The sequence below is a fragment of the Mustela nigripes genome, chromosome 5, assembly GCF_022355385.1.
Source record: "Mustela nigripes isolate SB6536 chromosome 5, MUSNIG.SB6536, whole genome shotgun sequence".
Lineage (NCBI taxonomy): Eukaryota > Metazoa > Chordata > Mammalia > Carnivora > Mustelidae > Mustela > Mustela nigripes.
This window is the reverse complement of record NC_081561.1, coordinates 77296255-77315598: the sequence shown is the minus strand read 5'-3', so window position 1 is coordinate 77315598 and position 19344 is coordinate 77296255. Positions and strand designations below refer to the sequence as shown.

Here is a 19344-nt window from a genome sequence, read left to right as displayed (position 1 = left end):
ACCCAATGTGAATCAATCCCAGCTTATCCTGGGATTTTTCCTGGTGTAAGTAGGAGAAAGGAGTACCCTTTCAATTGCACTTGGATCAATGCCGATATAGGTCTCGAGTTGCCAGGTGTTGCCAAGGCAGCATGACCTTTCTGAAATGCAACCCATGCATAAGAAATCTGAACCTGATGCTCTGATGATGTTGTCTGATCTCTCAGAATCAGTTTATCCTGTAGTTAGAATTGGTTCTTAACACATCAGTGACTTGAAACAATAATTTCCACATTAGAGAGCAACTCCTTTTTTCTAGGAAAGGCTTACTTTTTTACTATTTCAGAAATAAACTATGAGGAGAATGCTTTAGAAAATTTAGAGACTTAGATATCAGTCAAAATGATCCATCTCTAAGTTTAGTCTCCTCTCAAAAAGTATTATTTCATAATATTCAAATATTGGTTTTAACTTTTTTTTAAGGTTGTTTTTCATTTTTTGTTTTGATAGACAAAGATCACAGGTAGGTAGAGAGGCAGGCAGAGAGAGAGAGAGGGAAACAGTTTCCCAACTGAGCCGAGAGCCCGATGTGGGGCTCGATCCCAGGACCTCGAGGTCATGACCTGAGCTGAAGGCAGAGGCCTAACCCACTGTGCCACCCAGGCGCCCCCAAATATTGGTTTTAAACCCCTGTTTTGTAGTTTATGTAGTGAGTTTTTGTTTTCTTATTTGTTTTTTGTGTTCACCTAGTTGTACTCACTTTTTAGGAAAATAGGTTCTAAGTGTTTAACAAAGGAATGAACATCTTGAGCAAAACTTGTTTTTAGCTTTTCTTTGTTTTTCTTTGTTCTTCTCCAACATTACTTCTCTTAGGGCAGATAAGATTGGCAATGGTGGGATGATGACTAACTATAACTTTTAGGTTGGCTAATGGGCAAGGCCATCTCTGTTCTTTGGTAAAATCGTTGAGGGGCAAGCTCAGTGTTTGAACAGAGATTTTTCTCTACAGGACATTTCCAAGCACATTTGAGTTACTGGGATAATGTGAATGCATCTTTCTGAGAGAGATGCCCTCAAACACTGTTGATGCTTACCTGAGAACAAAACCTTTCAGCCACAAGTATTTATTCCAACTTTTCCTAAACAAAAGGACCAAATGTCTCATACAGTTTGTGGCCACAAGTTGTGTGGAGCACACTGTTTGAGTTGAGCTCCTGTCACTTGCAATCTATTCATTGCAACAGAGTCTCCAGATAATAACTGCTAAAGAATAAACTGGGAAAGTTTTGTTGTTTGAGGTATAGTTGATAAAAAAAATGTTATGTTCATTTCAAAGAAGTGTTTTAATGAAGGGAGGAATTTGGTCAGATTAATACTTTAGAAAGGTCAAATGGACTTCACAGTGAGGAAGGAAGTTTTAAGAACTAAGAACTTTTACCCTCATGTAGGCAAGAGATAGTGGTGGCCTTCATTACATAGGTGCCAGTGGTCTTGGGGAGAGATAGGAGAGTTGAAAAATATCCTAGCAATAGACCTGGATTTCCTCACTGATTGATTGATAGAGGGTATGACAGAGAGGAAAGTGTCATTAAAAGACCCAGGATTCTGACTTCCAAATTGGATGGAGGTTGTTGCTATTTCCTGAGACAGAGAGTACAGGAGATTGGGAGTGGGAGTGGAGAAAGCAGAAAAAATGAACCATTCAATTTTGCGCATGTTGAATATAAAATTTGAAAAATATCCAGGTCTTAAACAGGTCTGGATCTCAGTAAAGAATTTGGGCCAGAGACAAAGACTTAGAAGCCATCACTCTTCTGGTACAGGTCGGAGGTCATAATGGACAGCCTTTTAACTGATTGATTTTCGGTTATCATTTCCTTTTTCTGAGAATAAGTCGCAAGTTTTTAGTAAAAGGATCAAACAATTTTACATAAAAATATTAACTTGGCCATCACTTTTAGAAATGAGAATTAGTTGTTAACACATAAAAGGTGAATTCACAAGGAAAACATCAGCTTTGATTTTTTCCCCTTATTTTTATATTTTAAAGATTTTATTTACTTATTCAACAGACAGAGATCACAAATAGGCAGACAGGCAGGCAGAGAGAGAGAGAGAAGCAGGCTACCCACTAAGCAAAGAGACTGATGTGGGGCTTGATCCCAGGACCCTGGGATCATGACCTGAGCCAAAGGCAGAGGCTTTAACCCACTGAGCCACCCAGGTACCCCCATTTTTAATTTTTTTGAAAATTTTGTAAAACCAGGACCATTGGCCTTATATTTTTTCCTGACAACAACAATAAGAGATGGGATAGCCTGTTCTCCATAAGGCCCTTTGTCCAAGAAAATTTGATTTTTAAACTTGGCCCTTTTGGTGCTTCATATTACCTTATGCATTGCATTTAAGATAGAAATTGCAGTTAAATGCCCCAAGTAAATGTGAGCAAGAACACAATATTTAAAAAGCAGAGAAAAGGGAAACTGCAAATTTGACGTGGATGAGGCAAGTAGAAAAATAGAATGAAAACTGAAGGAAGCCAAGAAAAGAGAGCATTTCAAAGTAAAGAGCACGGTCATGAATATAAAAGTAAGACAAAGAATAAAAATGTCCACCAAATGTAATAAAGAGGGATAGAGTAATAGGTAGCTTAGGTGAAAACAGTGAAATGAATGTGTTAGAAATTACAAAATTAAAAAAGTAATCTTTATTTATTCAAAAGAAAACAATTTCATTGACTCTTAATCTTTTAATTTTTTTAAAAATAAAACCACACAAGCATATTAAAAATATAAAAGTTAGTACCTATTCTAGACTTTCTTTTCTATGCTGCTTATCCTTTATCCTCAATTTTTCACATTATGTTGCTGGCAAATTTCTCACGTCAACAATTTTCTTTGAAAACGTGCTTTTTAGTGGCAGCTTAGTATATAATCATGCGAATAACTTATGTAAATAACCTCTATTCTTGTACTCTAGTTTTCTTTCCCCTTTTTTTGCCATTAAAAGTAATAAACACTTCAATGAATGGTATAAATAAATCTTTGTGTGTATAATCTTTATCTGATTACATTTAAATGTAAAATTACTAGATCAAATTGATTTTTCAAAATAGATCACATCAGTTTGTAGTACAGGCGAATATTCTGCATCCTCAGCAATATACGGGTTTTAAGAATTAAATACACAATTTTCTCTCAGCATTTGAGTGCAATTGACCTTTGAACACACAGGTTTGAATTGCACTGGTCCACTTGTACACTTTTTTTATCCCCTCTGAAAAAAGCTGCCTTGTTTCCATATGGTCCCTGGCTAGGGAAATGGTTCCAGGGTCATTAAAAAGCTGCACAGGGACGGAAGGAAGAGGCTCAGGCGGAAGCCCTAACACCAGGGGAACAACAGAGGCAGCCCTCGAAGCCCGCTGGGCTCTGGGGGCTCCTAATTCCTGCTTGACTTTAAGCCTTTCCAGAGACTGGCCCAGGCCAGCCTGCAGAGGAGAGTAGGGTGGCTGCCTACTTCCTGATGCTATTCTCCTCTTACCCGGGAAGCGGCTCATCAGGGAGTCAGAGGTGGGGTATGGCTGCCTGGGCGGAACCCCGGGCCTGCAGAACCCCCGCCTGGGGCAGGTTCTTGTCCAGGACCGGGGTGACTGCGGGATGTCCTGGGTTTTACCACCTGTGTCGGGGCGGCGTGTGCAGGCCCAAGGGGAGGGCGCGGTTTCTGAGCTGGTTTTGCGCTTGGGAGAGCTAGGAGGCCTCGCGCTTCTCCAAAGTCCATGCCAGAGCACATGGCTGAAGACCTCCAGAACCACATCGTCACGACGCAAACAGGCCCAAGGAGAGGCAGGTGTGGAAGCCCCGCAGGTGCGTGTTGTCGCTGGAATAATTCCCGTGAATCTGGGGCTCATGATCGATGGCAGTGAGGAGCTAAGTGCACAAAGACGGAACGAAACAAAGAAAACAAAACATCAGTGTTGGCTGGTCCTGGAGGCAGGGGATGCTGCGACCATGGCTCTGAAGGTTGCGATTGGAAGAGAGGTTGGAGGGTGGGTCAAGGTTGCCGGAAGGGGTGGCCTCGGGTTTGTTCCCTGATCCCCCCACACTGTTGTAGCGAGAGATGGATCCCCGGGAACCCCCACCGCAGGAACCATGGAACCCTGTTGGAGAATCTTTAGCCATTACCTGGTGAAATATTGCTTCTCCCTCTAAGCCGTCTCGCCTTTCAGGTGAGGATGCAAGGTCACCTAAGACCTATTCACTGCGGCTAAAATGTCTCTTCTATTCTTATATGTTGAATTCTTTTTACCTCTCTTTAATAGAGAATATTTTCTTTTTTCCTTGGTCCACTTATGAACCTTCTCTTACCCTATGTCCAGAAGTCTTCATTTGAGTTGTTATTTTTCAACTCTAGAATTCAATTTGATACTTTTAATAGATGGCACTTCTCTACTGAAATTCTCCTTGTCTTCTAGTTTCTACCATGTTAATCAAAATTATTTTAAATTGCATGCTTCATAACTCCATATCTGAGCTTTTTAAATTATTAAATCCTAGACATTGTGTTTAAAATACTGTAGAAGTTCTGGCTGCTTTTCCCCAGTGACAGGGTGTTTGCTTTTGTCCCGCATCTCAAATGGGGCAGATTACTTTAATCCAATCAGGGGTTGAGGTAACTTTGATCTGGGCTTCAATATTGTAAGGCTTATTTATAATCGCCCCTTTTGTTCTCTTAGGGACTAGGCTTCAGGGGCCCCAGCCAAAAACACAGGGTATTTACCAGAGCTCCTTCCTCCCCTTAGCAGGGTGTGTTTTCCCGCCAATGAGACCCCAGAAAGTGCTGCTTGGTTTTGTCAACTTTTTACAGATCACTTTCTAACCAGTGTCATACAATCAACTCTATGCTGGTTTTGAACGCGCGAAACCCTGAAGGGAGAAAATGGTGCTAAACAACTCATTTCTGTTTCCCTAGATGCCTTGCTAGCCCCAAATTCCAATTTTTATCTCCTTAGCTATCTGAAACTGCTAGAAATTCAACTCGGCTTCCTTCCCCCTTAACCACCACGTAGGATCTACTTTTCAGCTTCTCTTTTGATGCCAAATATTAATCCACACATGCCTTGAGGGGAGAAAAGGGGTGGAAGGTTGGGTTCCTCTCATTGTGTTTCCCTGTTTTTCTGGTTTTGGCATCTCAAGTCCCAACTGCTCTGATAGCTCTCCTATTCCTTAAAACAAGAGTGTCAAAAAACCATTCACTATTCTCATTGCTGTTGGTTGGAGAGTTGGTCAGATACAAGCTCATAGCCAGAAGCAGAAGTCCTTAAATATTTTTTATTTGCATATCACTTAATATGTGCTCTTTATGCATCCCAGACATCAATTCTTAATTTGAAGTGTGTGCGTGTTTTTATTTTCTATTTTGTTAAAGCTTCTTTTTGATTTATAGACATATTTCCTATGTCTGTCATCAAATCTATTAGTCTTTTCCTTGCATTAAATTCTTTAAAAAATTCTTCCCTTACTTTCTTCAGACATTTTTCTATTTTCTCCTTTGTTTTATTTTTATTTAAGCTTAACTTTTAAATTTATCTAAATTTAATTTTGGTGCCTAGAATGTTAGGGAACTAACTTACTTAAAAAATATTTAACAACTATTTGTTGAATAAAATATTTTTCTCTACTGCGTTGGAATTTCACCTTTTTCATATAGGAAACCATTGTACTCTGGTTTGTTTCTGAGCTCTCATTAATATCATTATTATTGCACTTGTAATTTACTGTTTCAGTTGTTCAACTGTAGTCATCCACTTTAGAACCTTCTCAGAATTTTTATTTGTCGGTTTTGTCTTGGCTGCTCCTGTCACGAATTCCTTGCCTACGGTGTCAGAAGTGATTTCTATGTAGACTAAAGTAGTAACCGTGGGGATACAGAACAAGAACAGAATGAGTGACAGTGAGGGGTTGAGGGATTCAGAGGCCAGAAATGGCTTCTTCCATGATGCAGCCTTCTGGCTTGGGAAACTGGTAGAATGGAATCTACTCATTAACCAATCTCATTAACTAAGATTGGTAATATCAGAGAATCAGATTATAGCGGAAACCAAGGGTTAACTGTTGGAAGAACAGAAGCAGGGATAGCATACATAACTAAGATACAGGTGATATTTCAAAAAGGCTTTATTGGCTAGTAGGATAGAAAGTTGATTTGGGAAAGTTAAAAAACAAAAATAAAAACAAACAAAAAAAACAAGTAAAATCCAGCTTGGAGTAAGTATGAAATGAAATTGGTTGTGGCACCAGTTCTAAAAGATGTATGACTTTTAAGGAGCCGTCCACAGCAGCCCTTTTTATATGATCCGCAATGTGAGATATGCTATTAGGCTGTAAACAGTATTTGCAGCCAATTGAAGAGCCTGAGCTTGGGTGTGCAGGAGGCAGACTGATCAAGTTTGGGAGATTTTGGGGACATAGTTCCAAGTGAGGAAGTAGAAGCAACTAGTGAAAACTATGAATAGGACCCCATGAATTCAAGTTTTGTAAAGAAAGAAATGAAGCCAAGCAGATTATTGCAAATGTCAAATATGATTTGAGCTGAAAGAGTTTTGTAAGCTCTATATCAAAATAAGGCTGCGTTTTTATTGCTTAGTCACTTATGTGAAGGGAATGGTGGAGCTGGGGTGAGCCCTGACCCCCTCTGTCTAGCTATACTCTGCAGCCTGAAGCTATAACAGTTTCCCAACAAAGAACCGGGAGTTCCCAGTTTATAAGGAGAATGTGCAGCTTCTTAGTATCTTTCACCTGTACCTATACTAACTAGTCTTCCTTTGTTTATCCTTAAAGAGACTTAAAAAACATCAACTTGAGGGACGCCTGAGTAGCTCAGATGGTTAAGCGGCTGCGTTTAGCTCAGATCATGAGGATCTAGTCCTGCATGGGGGCTCCTTGATCAGCAGGAAGCCTGCTTCTTCCTCTGCCTGCAGTTCCCCCTGCTTGTGCTCTCTCTCTTTCTCTGACAAATAAATAAATAAAATCTTAAAAAAAAAAAAAAGAAAGAAAATATCAATTTGAGTTGTATAAACTAGGTATAAAACATTGTTTGTGCTAAATACAAAGAATAGAGAGGGGGGAATTATATATTTTTTTAAGATTTTGTTTATTTATTTGACAGACAGATCACAAGTAGACAGAGAGGCAGGAAGAGAGAGAGGGGGAAGCAGGCTCCCCGCTGAGCAGAGAGCCCCATGTGGGGCTCTATCCCAGAGATCACAACCTGAGCCGAAGGCAGAGGCTTTAACCCAGAGGCTTTAACCCATGGAACCACCCAGGCGACCCTGAGAAGGGGAACTTTTAAGGGATCTGTTTCAACAAGGGTTCTCTCACTTCTTTGACTTTGGACATGCCCCTCTCCCTACTATTTGGACTACAGAATCCGAAATGCAGAATTTTAGTCTAGGGAGAAATTGCTTGATTCATTGACTCCTTCTACTTTTTTTTTTTCCATTTAATAATTGAGCCAAATGAGGAACAGAGACAATAAGGCTGAAGTCACCTATACATCTAAAGAGAGTTAAACCCAGGAAACCCAGTTTCCTTACAACAGATTTAGATACTTTCACTATTCTGTAGTGATTAGAAAATTCGTATTAACCTACTGGATTAATTTACTGTATCATTTTGCATATTGTGCCCCTCCCCCACCCTCCTTTAAGATTCAGCAAAATTTTTAATGTGGAACAATAAAAAGTTGTTTCGATCCTCTCTCTTCAGAGTATCAGATTTCTCAAAAAAGCTGACACAGAGCACTTTCGTAACCAAATTTAATGTGAAAGCACTGAGAGTATGCAAATAAGGCACAAAGCCAAACTTTAGAAATAAGTAAAGACATAAAGAATTAACATGGTGCCATTTTAAGATTTGACTCTAGTCCTGTATTCCTATTCTTTTCTGGTTCAAAAAGCCACATGCAGCCCTAAGTCCCAACAGTCTTGCCAGTGTTGTAGAGGCGCACCTGGGCTGGCAACAGACAGAGTGAGCTACTTACCAACTCTTGGTTTTTTTTTTTTTGGCATTGTCTGTTAAGACGTGCTCACCGCCGCCCCCCCATCCTGTTCTGCTTCAGTGTCAGAAGGAAATGAAGCCACAATGAGAACAAAAAGAGCTGTCACACCTTTTGTCCCCTGCCTCCTCCTTCCCACCTCACAGTTCTCCCCACACAGAGCTACTCCACCCTAGTGGGACTCTAGTGTGACATCCTCGCCTGCCCGAAGGAGGAATGATCAGCAGGGACAACAGCTGCAAACAAGCGACACCCAGAAGGCAGGAGCTTCTGTAAGTGCTTGGACTGTGCAAGACCCAAGCCATGGCATTGTCGCTAGAAGAGTTCGTTCAGTCCCTTGACCTCAGGACACTTCCTAGGGTCCTAGAAGTCCAGTCAGGCATCTATTTTGAAGGTAAGCACCCTATTCTCCCTTGGCTGCTAGAAACTGCTAATAAGGTATGCACTTTTGGGAACTGGAAGGGGAAATTTTAATAGAAAGTATGTGAGTTCTGTTGAAAGAAAGGTAATCACGAAAGAAAGAAAGTAATTAACGGATAGGTGGTTACAATCCCAGAGTGCTAGAGAGAAGAAACTGGGGTAGATAAGGAAAAAGGAATTAAGTGAAGCTTTTTGAGCTTTTTTGTAGGCCTCTTAACAGTCCAACATGTCTCTTCTTTGAGATGGGTTATACTCCAGGAGTGAAGAGTTACTATGCATGTTTATATCTCTAGAATATGCAAAATAAAATTGTATTTTTTTTAATAAAACAGCTATTAAAAACACAGTGTTTAGAAAGAAAAACTAACCAAACTCTTAACCACTTTGCAGTGTTACTTATGCCAACATTTCTCTCACTTTTTCTGTAGTGGCCTAACTCCTCTAATTCCTTAAATAATGACATTCTGATTTGAAGGCATAGAAGTTAATATCTGCTAATCAAAGATGATTTGTAAGAATCTTATGTTGAAAAGTTAGAGTTCAGCTAAGATTCTTAAATAATAAGTTAGTGTGTTTTGAGGTGACTTACTGTGTTAATTCAGTAAAAGAATGTTAAATCCTATGGAATATACCCTAGAATCTTTAAGGAGTGAGTTTGAAAACATGTAGGACAAAGAGTTATTTTCTAGGAAAATATATATTTCTAGTCACAAGAGTGGTAGAATTAGATTCAAAAAAACTACTGGGAAATTAAGTTAAATAACTGTTGGTAGGCAAATCTGTCCTATTCATAGACAAAATAGGGTTTTAGATATTATATTATGAAATAATGATTGACAAATGTCAGATCTAGCTCATATACACATTCACCTGCTGTCATCATCAGCTTGACATAGGGTTTTGTTGAATTCATTTGTAAATCGATTATGTGGAATCAGACCATATTATGAAATGTATCTTTGTTCCTAAGCCAGCCCCAAATCATTTTTTTTTTGTCTCGTGTTTTGCTTTTGAAGCTTTGCATGAGAAGTTACAAAGATATTTTTCTTTATTATTGTATATCAACTTTACAGTTTTTTATTTCTCATTTTTTAATCCACTTGGAAGACACTTTGAGATACATTGTAGAGCGATCCAATTTTAGATTTTTTCATATAATAAACCAGATTTCCCAGTACCATTTACTAAGCGAGTCATCTTTCCCAACTGATTTGTGTTGTTACTTTAAATCATGTTATGGGCTCACATCTGGATTAGTCTGTCTCTGAAGTATTTCTTCTACTCCACTCATCTCTTTTCAGTTGTTCTCAAATCACCCTATGTGTGTAACAATGGTTCCAGGTTAAGCATTGTAATATATTTCATGTATAGACCAGACCAGGTTTTTACACCTTTTTGCTAAGTTGACTTAGCTATTCATAGATGTGTAATTGTGTTTTCAAAGAAATTAATTTTGTTATTGAAGAAATGGTACTAGAATTTTAATCAGGTTGTATTGAGTTTATAGATTAACTTGAGAAAATTTGACATTTTTATGTTAACTCTTATAAAAGAAGATAGCTTATTTCTCTATGTGTTCTGACTATCATCATTCTTAAATGTTTTACTACTGTATTTTACTTCAATTAAGAGAAAAGAATGTACAGGGGCACCTGGGTGGCTCAGTTGCTTAAGCAACTGCCTTCAGCTCAGCTCATGATGCCAGGGTCCTGGGTTGAGCCCCGTGTCAGGCTCCTTGCTCAGCAGAGAGCCTGCTTCTCCCTCTCCCTCTGTCTGCTGCTCTGCCGCTGCTCTGCCTGCTTGTGCGCTCTCTCTCTCTCTCTGTCAAATAAATAAATAAATAAGAGAAAAGAATGTACAGTTTGATGAGTTTTCACAAAGTAAACACATTTATAGAGCCAACACTCAAGAAATAGAAAATTGCAAATATTCTAAAAGCCTCAGTTTGTGCCCTTTCTCAATCATTATCTACCATCCTCCCCAAAGGTAACCATTATCCTGACTTTTGTCCATTTATGAACTTTACATAAATGAAAAAATTATAGTATGTGTTCTTGGTTTGGTTGGCATATATATTCAACATTATCTTTGTAAAATCCAACCACGATGTTCTAGATAACTTACTCATTTCGATGTGTATAATATTCTCTTTGTTAACTCTACCACAATTTATATACCCATTTTATTGCTCATGCACATTTGGATTATTTCCAGTTTGGAGCTGTTACCAGTAACGTTGTCAGGAACATTCTTGCACAAGTGTGTTCACATGTTTATACATGTGTGTTCACATGTCTGTGCATTTACTTAAGTATATACATAAGTGGAACTGCCATGTCATATAGTATGTGTACGTTCAGCCTTGATAGATAACGTAAAACAGGTTTTCAAAGTAGTTATACTAATTTGCATTCCCACTAGCAGCGTGTGTTTGGGAGTCCCAGGTAATCTGCGTCTTTGGCAATACACTTGATGTTATCAGTCTTCGTGACTGCAGTTATTCTGGTAAGAGTATAATGGTAGCTCATGGTTTGAGTTTGAATCTCCCCAGTGACTAATGAGATTGGTCACATTTTCATATGTTTATTGACCTTTTGGAAATACTATTTTATTTTTTTAAGGACTTTATTTTTATGTGATCTCCACAACCAATGTGGGGCTCAAACTCACAAATCTGAGATCAAGTGTTGCACACTTCTCTGACTGAGCCACGTGCCCTCAGAAATGCTATTTTATGAAAACATTTTTCATGTCTCTTGCTCGTCTATTTACTGGATTTTGTAACTTCTTTTTATTTATTATACACACATGCTAACATATGTATGTATGTGTATATATATATATATATATATATATATATATATATATATATAGTGGGTCCTGACCTTTTGTCATCAACTTGTGTTGCAAATATCCTCTCTTAGTCTATAGATTGACATTTTATTTTATTTTATTTTTTAAAAGATTTTATTTATTTATTTGACAGACAGAGATCACAAGCAGGCAGAGAGGCAGGCAGAGAGAGGAAGGGAGCAGGCTCCCCGCTGAGCAGAGAGTCCGATGAGGGGCTCGATCCCAGGACCTTGGGATCATGACCTGAGCTGAAGGCAGAGGCTTTAACCCACTGAGCCACCCAGGCGCCCCGACATTTTATTTTTTAAATGGCAGCTTTTGATGAATCGAAGTTTTTAATTTTAGCGTTAGTGTAGTCAGTTAATAATTATTTTCCTTTTTGTGTGTTGTCAAAGAAGATTTTCTTTACCTTAAGTTCATGAAGATGTTCTCTTAGCATTTATCCCATTTGTTTACTCCCTCCTTTTGATCTGCAGTCTACTAGAATTGATATTTTTTTATATGATTTGAGATTGAGATCACTGTTTATTTTTTTCTTCTATAGAGCCAATTGGTGCAGTGACTTTGATTGAAAAACTGCCTTTTTCCTACTGCCTTACTGTGCTTATATTAGTCATAAACAGTGTCCATACATATGTGGGTGTGTCTCTTTCCATAGCTTCTATTCTGTCCCATTTGGCTAATTGTTATCCTTACATTAGTTTCACCCTATCTTAATTAATGCACGTTTAAAATAATACATAATTTATATTGTATATGATAATATGCTGCAAGAGCTGTGGCTCTCAAATTTGGATGCACATGAAACACCTGGAAAATATTAAAAAAAAATGCTGGATCTCTCCTTAAAGATAAGAATTTAATTATGTGAAAGATACAGTATCACCATCAGGTTTTGGAAAATATCCCTGATGACTATAATATGCAGCCAAATTTGAGAATTATACTATGGAATAAGTTCTTCCAATTTATTATTCTCCTTCAAGTTGGGTAGTTTGAATTTTCATATACACTTTAGAATTAACTTCTCAATTTTCACAAAAGTCTTCTTGGTATTTTGCTTAGCAATGCCTTGCTTTAGAGAGAATTGGCATCATTTTAAATGAAGTCTTCTGACCCATAAACCTGGTATAGCTGTCTAGTTATATAGATCTCCTTTCATTTTATAGCTTTTTTTGTGTGTGTGGAGTTCTTATACTTGCTTTTACTCTTAATTTGACTTTTTCATTCCATTATAAATAATATATTTTGAAACTTTCATTTTCTCTTTGTTATGTTTTTTGAGTTCTAAAAATAATACCTTTAGGTTATTTTGGATTTGTTGTGTATATATTTATTATTATATGAATATTGATGGATCTTATTTCTTCCTTCCAATTATTGTATTTTTTTACCTTCAGTTAAAGAACTGACTAGTGCTTCCACCATAAGACTGAATAGGAATAATGATAAAAAAATCATAACCACAGAGAGATTTCAGTAATTCATCCTGAAGTATGTTTTAAGTTAAATAAGTTTCCATTTTCTGATAATTTTTAAAATCATGAATGTATATTTAATTTATCACATATTCTTTCTGTGACTTCTGTGATGATTATATGGTTTTTGTATATATTGATTTTTAAAATGTTGAATAAGCCTTTTCCCTGTGGAATAAAACTAACCTGGTCATATAGCACTAAATTTGGTTTACTAATTTTTTTTCTTTTAGAATTTTTGTATCTCTTTTGGAGAATGAATTTAGCATATAATTTTTATTTCTTATCGTGTCCTAACCATGTTTTTGTACTGAGTTATGTTGACATTAATAGAATTTCTTGGATGGAGTCTTCTAAAATATGCAAATTTAGTGTTACTTCTCATTTAAATATTTAGTAGTCTTCCACATGAAGCCATTCTGACCTGGGATTTTTAATATAGATTTTTAATTTTGATTCAGATTTTTAAATAGTAAGGTCTTCCTATGTGTGAGCATAGTTTCTTTCTCATTAAAACAAAAACAAAACCCATCTAGATAAAGTATTAGAGTTCAATAAAATGTCTCCTAGATTAGTTCCTAGAATCCACACATGTAAACATATATATATGTATTGCTATATTGACTAATAATCATGATTCTTCTGTTTTCTCATGGACTATCACTGACATAGAGGAATCAAGTAAATATCAGTAGTACTGATGAACTCTTATTAATTCTAATAGTTTATCTTTTTTATTTGTGTTGGTTTTCCTAAAACCAATAGTTATTGATACCACTAGAAAGTATCAAGAGTTGCATCTCTTTCCTACTATGTTTTGCAACCTTTTCTTCCCCTTATCTTTATATTGTAGGCCAGGGCCTCTAATACTAATCCTTGTCTAATTCCTATCATAAAGAAAATACATAAAATACATAAAAAATTCTTTCTTTAAGTCTAAGTCTAATGTTCTAAGATTGGTATTTAACCTTCACTGAATTAAGGACGTTTTCATCTATTCCTTGCTTTCTAGGTGTTTTCATAGTAAATAGATACTGAACTCCGTGAATATTTTTTCTTCATTGATTAAGATAATAATGTACTTTGGTTTCTTTAGTCTGTTAATGTACATTAATATACATTACCTTTAAAGAATTTTTGAGTTGAGGGGTGCTTGTGTGACTCAGTCAGTTGAGTGTCTGACTCTTGGTTTCTACTCAGGTCATGAGCTCAGGGTTCTGGGATCAAGCCCTGCCTGGGGCTCTGTGCTCAGCAGGAAGTCTGCTAGAAGAGTCTCTCTCTCTCCCCCCACTCCTACTTGCATGCCTACTCACATGCATATGTTCTCTCTCTCTCTCAAAAAAAAAAAAATCTGGGGTGCCTAGGTGGCTCAGTGAATTAAGCTTCTGCCTTTTGCTCAGGTCATGATTTCAGGGTGCTAGTATTGAGTCCTCCATCAGGCTTCCTGCTCATCGGGGAACCTGCTTCTTCCTCCCCTCTGTCTGCTGCTCTGTCTGCTTATACACAGGCTCTCTCTCCTCTCTGTCAAATAAATAAATATAACCTAAAAGACAAATAAAATAAATCTTTTTTTTTTTTTTTTAAGAATTTTTAGGATGGCTTAATTGATTAAGCATCTTCCTTCAGCTCAAGTCATGATCCCAGGGTCCTGGGATGGAGTCCTGCATGGGGCTCCCGGCTCAGCAGGGAGCCTGCTTCTCTTTCTGCCCCTCCCTCCACTCATGCTATTTCTCTCTCTCTCACACAAATAAATGAATAAAATCTTTTTTTTTTAAAGATTTTTATTTATTTATTTATTTGACAGACAGAGATCACAAGTAAGCAGAGAGGCAGGCAGAGAGAGAGAGAAGAGGAAGCAGGCTCCCTGTGGAGCAGAAAGCCAGATGCGGGGCTCCATCCCAGGGTCCTGGGATCATGACCCGAGCAGAGGCTTTAACCCAGTGAGCCACCCAGGTGCCCCAATGAATAAAATCTTTAAAAAAAAAGAATTTTCAAGTTGAAGATCCTTTTATATTATATATATTTTTTCAAAATACAATTGTAGAATTGATATTTAAGATTTTTACATTTAATCACATGTGAAATGAGCCAATAAATTCATCTGTTTTCAATTCAAGGCAACACTAACTTCCTAAAATTAGCTATAGTGATTTTTGTTGTTTTCTATTTTCTGGGTAACTAAAAAAATCTTTGGAATTTTTCCTAAAAATTTGGTAGAAATCTCCTATAAGAACTATTGACCGACCACAGAATTTTTGAAGGAAAATCAGAATTTGGTTTTGTTAATATGCCCTCTTCTTTTGCTTCATTCATTGATTTCTGACTTGATTTTCATTATTTTATTTCATTTCTCTTTTTGCTCCTTTGCTTATTCTCTAGTATCCTAGGTTGAATCAATAGTCATTTAAAAGACATTTCATGATTCTCTTGATTATAGTTTAAAACTGTAATTTTTCCTCTAAGTACTGTTTTAACTGTGTCTTGTAAATTTTGTCAAGTAGGATTGATTATGCAGCTCACAGTTTATTCCTTTTAATCCAATGACTATTTTATTTATTTACTGATAATATGGGATTTCTTTAGCTATTTAGCTATCTTAGCTTTTCTTTTGCTTTTAATTAATAATTTTGTTGTATGTTAGAAAATAATAGTCTGTATTACATTGTTTCTTTGAAATTAAGACTTCTGTCACTTTATGGTATGACATAACCTACTTTGGAAGTACTTCACATGTGCTCAAAGAAAGCATATGTTGTATTGTTTGGTATGATATTTTTCTCCATACATACCAAGTAGCTTGAGTTTTTCATTGTTTTGTTTGAATCTTGCTCTCATTTTGTATTTTTCATCTGCTTTATCATTTTCTGAAAGAGTTATATAAAAGAAATCTGTTGTTCATTTATCTAGATCACTCCTCATTTCTCAATTTTGAGATTGAGTTGTTGCATGTGCTTATATTAATGAGGGTTATAGCTTCTTACTCTATTTTTGTCATCCTTTTTCCAAATGATTTTTTTAATTAAGGTCTATTTTATTAGATAATAACATAACTTTTCCAGTATTCTTTTGGAATATTTTTTCTAAGCATCTACTCTCAGTATTTTGGTGTCTTGTTTTTAGTGCAGGAAAACATATTCTTTATATTCTTTTTGCTTTTTCTAATAGTATAGAAAGGCAAACCAGGTTTTGCCCATCTTGTGGTTATGATCCCATGACAGGAGATTTTGGGAGAAGAGAGGTTTGAGGGAACTTGAGAAAAAGTGGCACTGGTTTGGATGCTCCCAACTTAACCACATTAATAATAGGCAGGATGATACTCTAATAAGATGTTGCTCATATTAAATCACACTATTGATATGAAGCATAAAACTAGGTTAAAAACTCAAGACTCTGCCTCCTGTCTGTTACAAATGAGAGATGATTTCATAGTCAACTTACAATGTTTGACATTTTCTCTGTCCCTCTTTCGAGAAAAATAGGCTTCATCATAACCCTGAAGATTGGTGTGAAGATTAATTGAGCTATTGTATGTAAAATATTTAGCAAAATGACTGGCCCATGGATATCTTACAGGAAATCTTAACTATTATTATGATTACCATATGTTCATATATAATGAGGAAAACTGATCAGTAATTTCTAAAATCAGAGCGCCTGGGTGGCTCAGTAGGTTAAAGCCTCTGCCTTCGGCTCAGGTCATAATCCCAGGGTCCTGGGATCGAGCCCCACATTGGGCTCTCTGCTGGGTGGGGAACTTGCTTCCTCCTCTCTCTCTCTCTGCCTGCCTCTCTGCCTACTTGTAATCTCTGTCAAATAAATAAATAAAATCTTAAAAAAAAATAATAATAATTTCTAAAACGTAAAATAAAACTAATTTGAATTCCACTGTTGTTACATTTATCAACATAAATTGAATATGGAGAAAAAAACATTAAAAGTTAAAACATTAACAATAAGAACACTCAGAGAAACCATAGAAGAATATATTAAACTAAGGATTTTAAAAAGTGAAAAACTGAACTTGTGAAATAGAAAACTTCTTTTTTAAAAAATACATAAATGTTTATAAAAATCATTAAAAAATAATAAACAAAAATGAATAAAAATTTTAAAATGGAAAAACATATAAAGGGCAATTCATATGCCAGAAATCATATAAAAATTTCTCAAATTTATTTTATTTATTTAAAAAATTTTTTAAAAAGATTTATTTATTTATTTATTTGACACAGAGAGAGAGAGACAGCGAGAGAGAGAACACAAGCAGGGGGAGTGGGAGAGGGAGAAGCAGGCTTCCCGCTGGGCAGGGAGCCCGATGCCGGGCTTGATCCGAGGACCCAAGGATTATGACCTGAGGTAAAGACAGATGCTTAATGACTGAGCCACCCAGGTGCCCCCAAAATTTTCAAATTTTTTAACCATAAAATGCTAATAAGTAATAAATCATTCTTAATCACCTCTGAGATCACAGATATTAAAAAGATTCACAAAACTTACAGGCATGAATGTATAGAAATGAGAGGAGGCATGATTAGTAGGTATGTAAATCACTAAAGACTTTCTAGGAATCAATTGAGCAATATGTGTCAATATATAATATGTATAATATGTATAAACATCTGACTCCTAGAAATTAACTTAAAATATAATTATAAAAATCAAGGATAATGATTCTACTACAGTGATCCTAACAGCCTGTTTTACAGAAAAGCATCAAGTGAAGCTCAGCAGGGAATAGTGTATATAAATTAAGATAATATTGATCAGGGGCGCCTGGGTGGCTCAGTGGGTTAAAGCCTCTGCCTTCGGCTCAGGTCATGATCCCAGGGTCCTGGGATCGAGCCCCACATCGGGCTCTCCGCTCGGCAGGGAGCCTGCTTCCTCCTCTCTCTCTGCCTGCCTCTCTGCCTGCTTGTGATCTCTGTCTGTCAAATAAATAAATAAAATCTTTAAAAAAAAAAAAAAGATAATATTGATCAGGCATTGTTCAACAGGATAGAATTACAGTGGGGAAAAACACAAAGCTCCTATCCTACTGGATCCTATATTCCAGTGCACTGGACAAATGACAGATGAATGATTGATTTAAAATATTTACAAGTGCCATGAAAACTATCTAGGAAGTAAACAGGCAGACAGAAGGGATGCGTTTTTGTTTTTAAAGATTTTTTATTTATTTATTTGACAGAGAGAGATCACAAGTAGGCAGAGTGAGGGGGTCAGGCCCCCTGCTGAGCAGAGAGCCTGATGCGGGGCTCGATCCCAGCACCCAGAGGTCATGACCTGAGCCAAAGGCAGAGGCTTAACCCTCTGAGCCACCAGGCACCGCAGAGATGAGTTTTTGATAGGATGATTAAGGCAAGTATCTCTGATGAGATGAAATTTGAGCAGGGGCCAGAATAAACTGAAGAAATAAGCTTTTCACAGATCTGGAAGAACATTCCCACAGAGGACAGAGCAAGTGCCAACCACCTAACGGCTTTCTTCACCTAATCGGACAACTCGGAGGAAGCCGGTGAGGAAGAAGCAGAGCAACTGAAGGGAGGATGACGGGGACGAGGCTGAGGATGTGGGTAGACACAGATGGTGTAGGCCTTGAAGGCTCTAGGTGTAGGCAATCTACTGGCGGGCTGGGAAGCCAGTGGGGCCTGTAACATCAAGTGATCAGGAAAGGCCACTCTGAAGAACTGATTTAGGAGCAGAGGCCTGAGGGATGAGGAGCAATTAGCCAAGAAAAGATCTTGGAGATGAATGTTCCGGACAAAGTGAAAAGCTAGTGTAAACATCTGGAGACCAAAAAGAGCTTATCCTGGGGAATAGAAAAATATTCCTGTCACCTCGAACATAGAGAAGAAAGCAGAAAGGAAAGTCATAAGAGAAGATAGGTGTTTGTGCATTCAGTAGAGTGGTTGTGGAGATCAGGGGAAGAGGGCTTCAGTGCGGAATGCAAAATCTCTAGTGGTCACGTGACATATAAATATCTGTTATTTATCCATGTAGAAATTTCAGGTAGACAATTGAAAAGCCAGTTTTGGCCACAGAGTGAGATCATGGCTGGAATGCCTCATCTGTGACTTAATCAGGACTTTATTTGATCATAGAGTTCATCAGTTTAAAAAAAAGGAACAAGTACCATTTATATATGCATTTATTTATTGACATTTATGGTCATTCTAAAACATACACTGTAATAAAAATTGTAAGAGAAGTAAAGAGAAAATCAGCACTATGCACTATAGATAACATATACTTAGAGCAGATTTTCATTACTGTTGGTGGCTGCCAATCTATATGTGAAATACTCTTCATCAATCCGATTTTGGCAGCTTCTTTAGATAGTAGTTGTATGCAGCTGATGACAAGTTAGTACTAGGAATAGATGTGTCACTCTGCCATTTTCTTCTTGATGGGCTCTGTAGTTTTCAATTCTCAAGTGTCTTTGTGAGCCTCTTGCAAAGTTATTGTCTATTTTGTGAGTTAGTATAGTTAAAATTAGATTATAATAATTCTTAAATCAACTTAACTTGATGCATATAAAATCCATTATATGGAAGTATTGCAA

General features: G+C 37.1%; 1 protein-coding gene across 1 annotated transcript in view; it reads left to right on the top strand.

Annotated features, from left to right (window-relative positions):
• Positions 1-8109: 8109 nt before the first annotated feature.
• The window catches only part of THEMIS (thymocyte selection associated), a 183326-nt gene continuing 172091 nt past the window's right edge, over positions 8110-19344 (top strand). Inside the window, exon 1 of the mRNA XM_059399149.1 lies at positions 8110-8425. Coding sequence (XP_059255132.1) covers positions 8335-8425 — 91 coding nt within the window. The 5' untranslated portion in view covers positions 8110-8334. The remainder of the gene's footprint in view (positions 8426-19344) is intronic.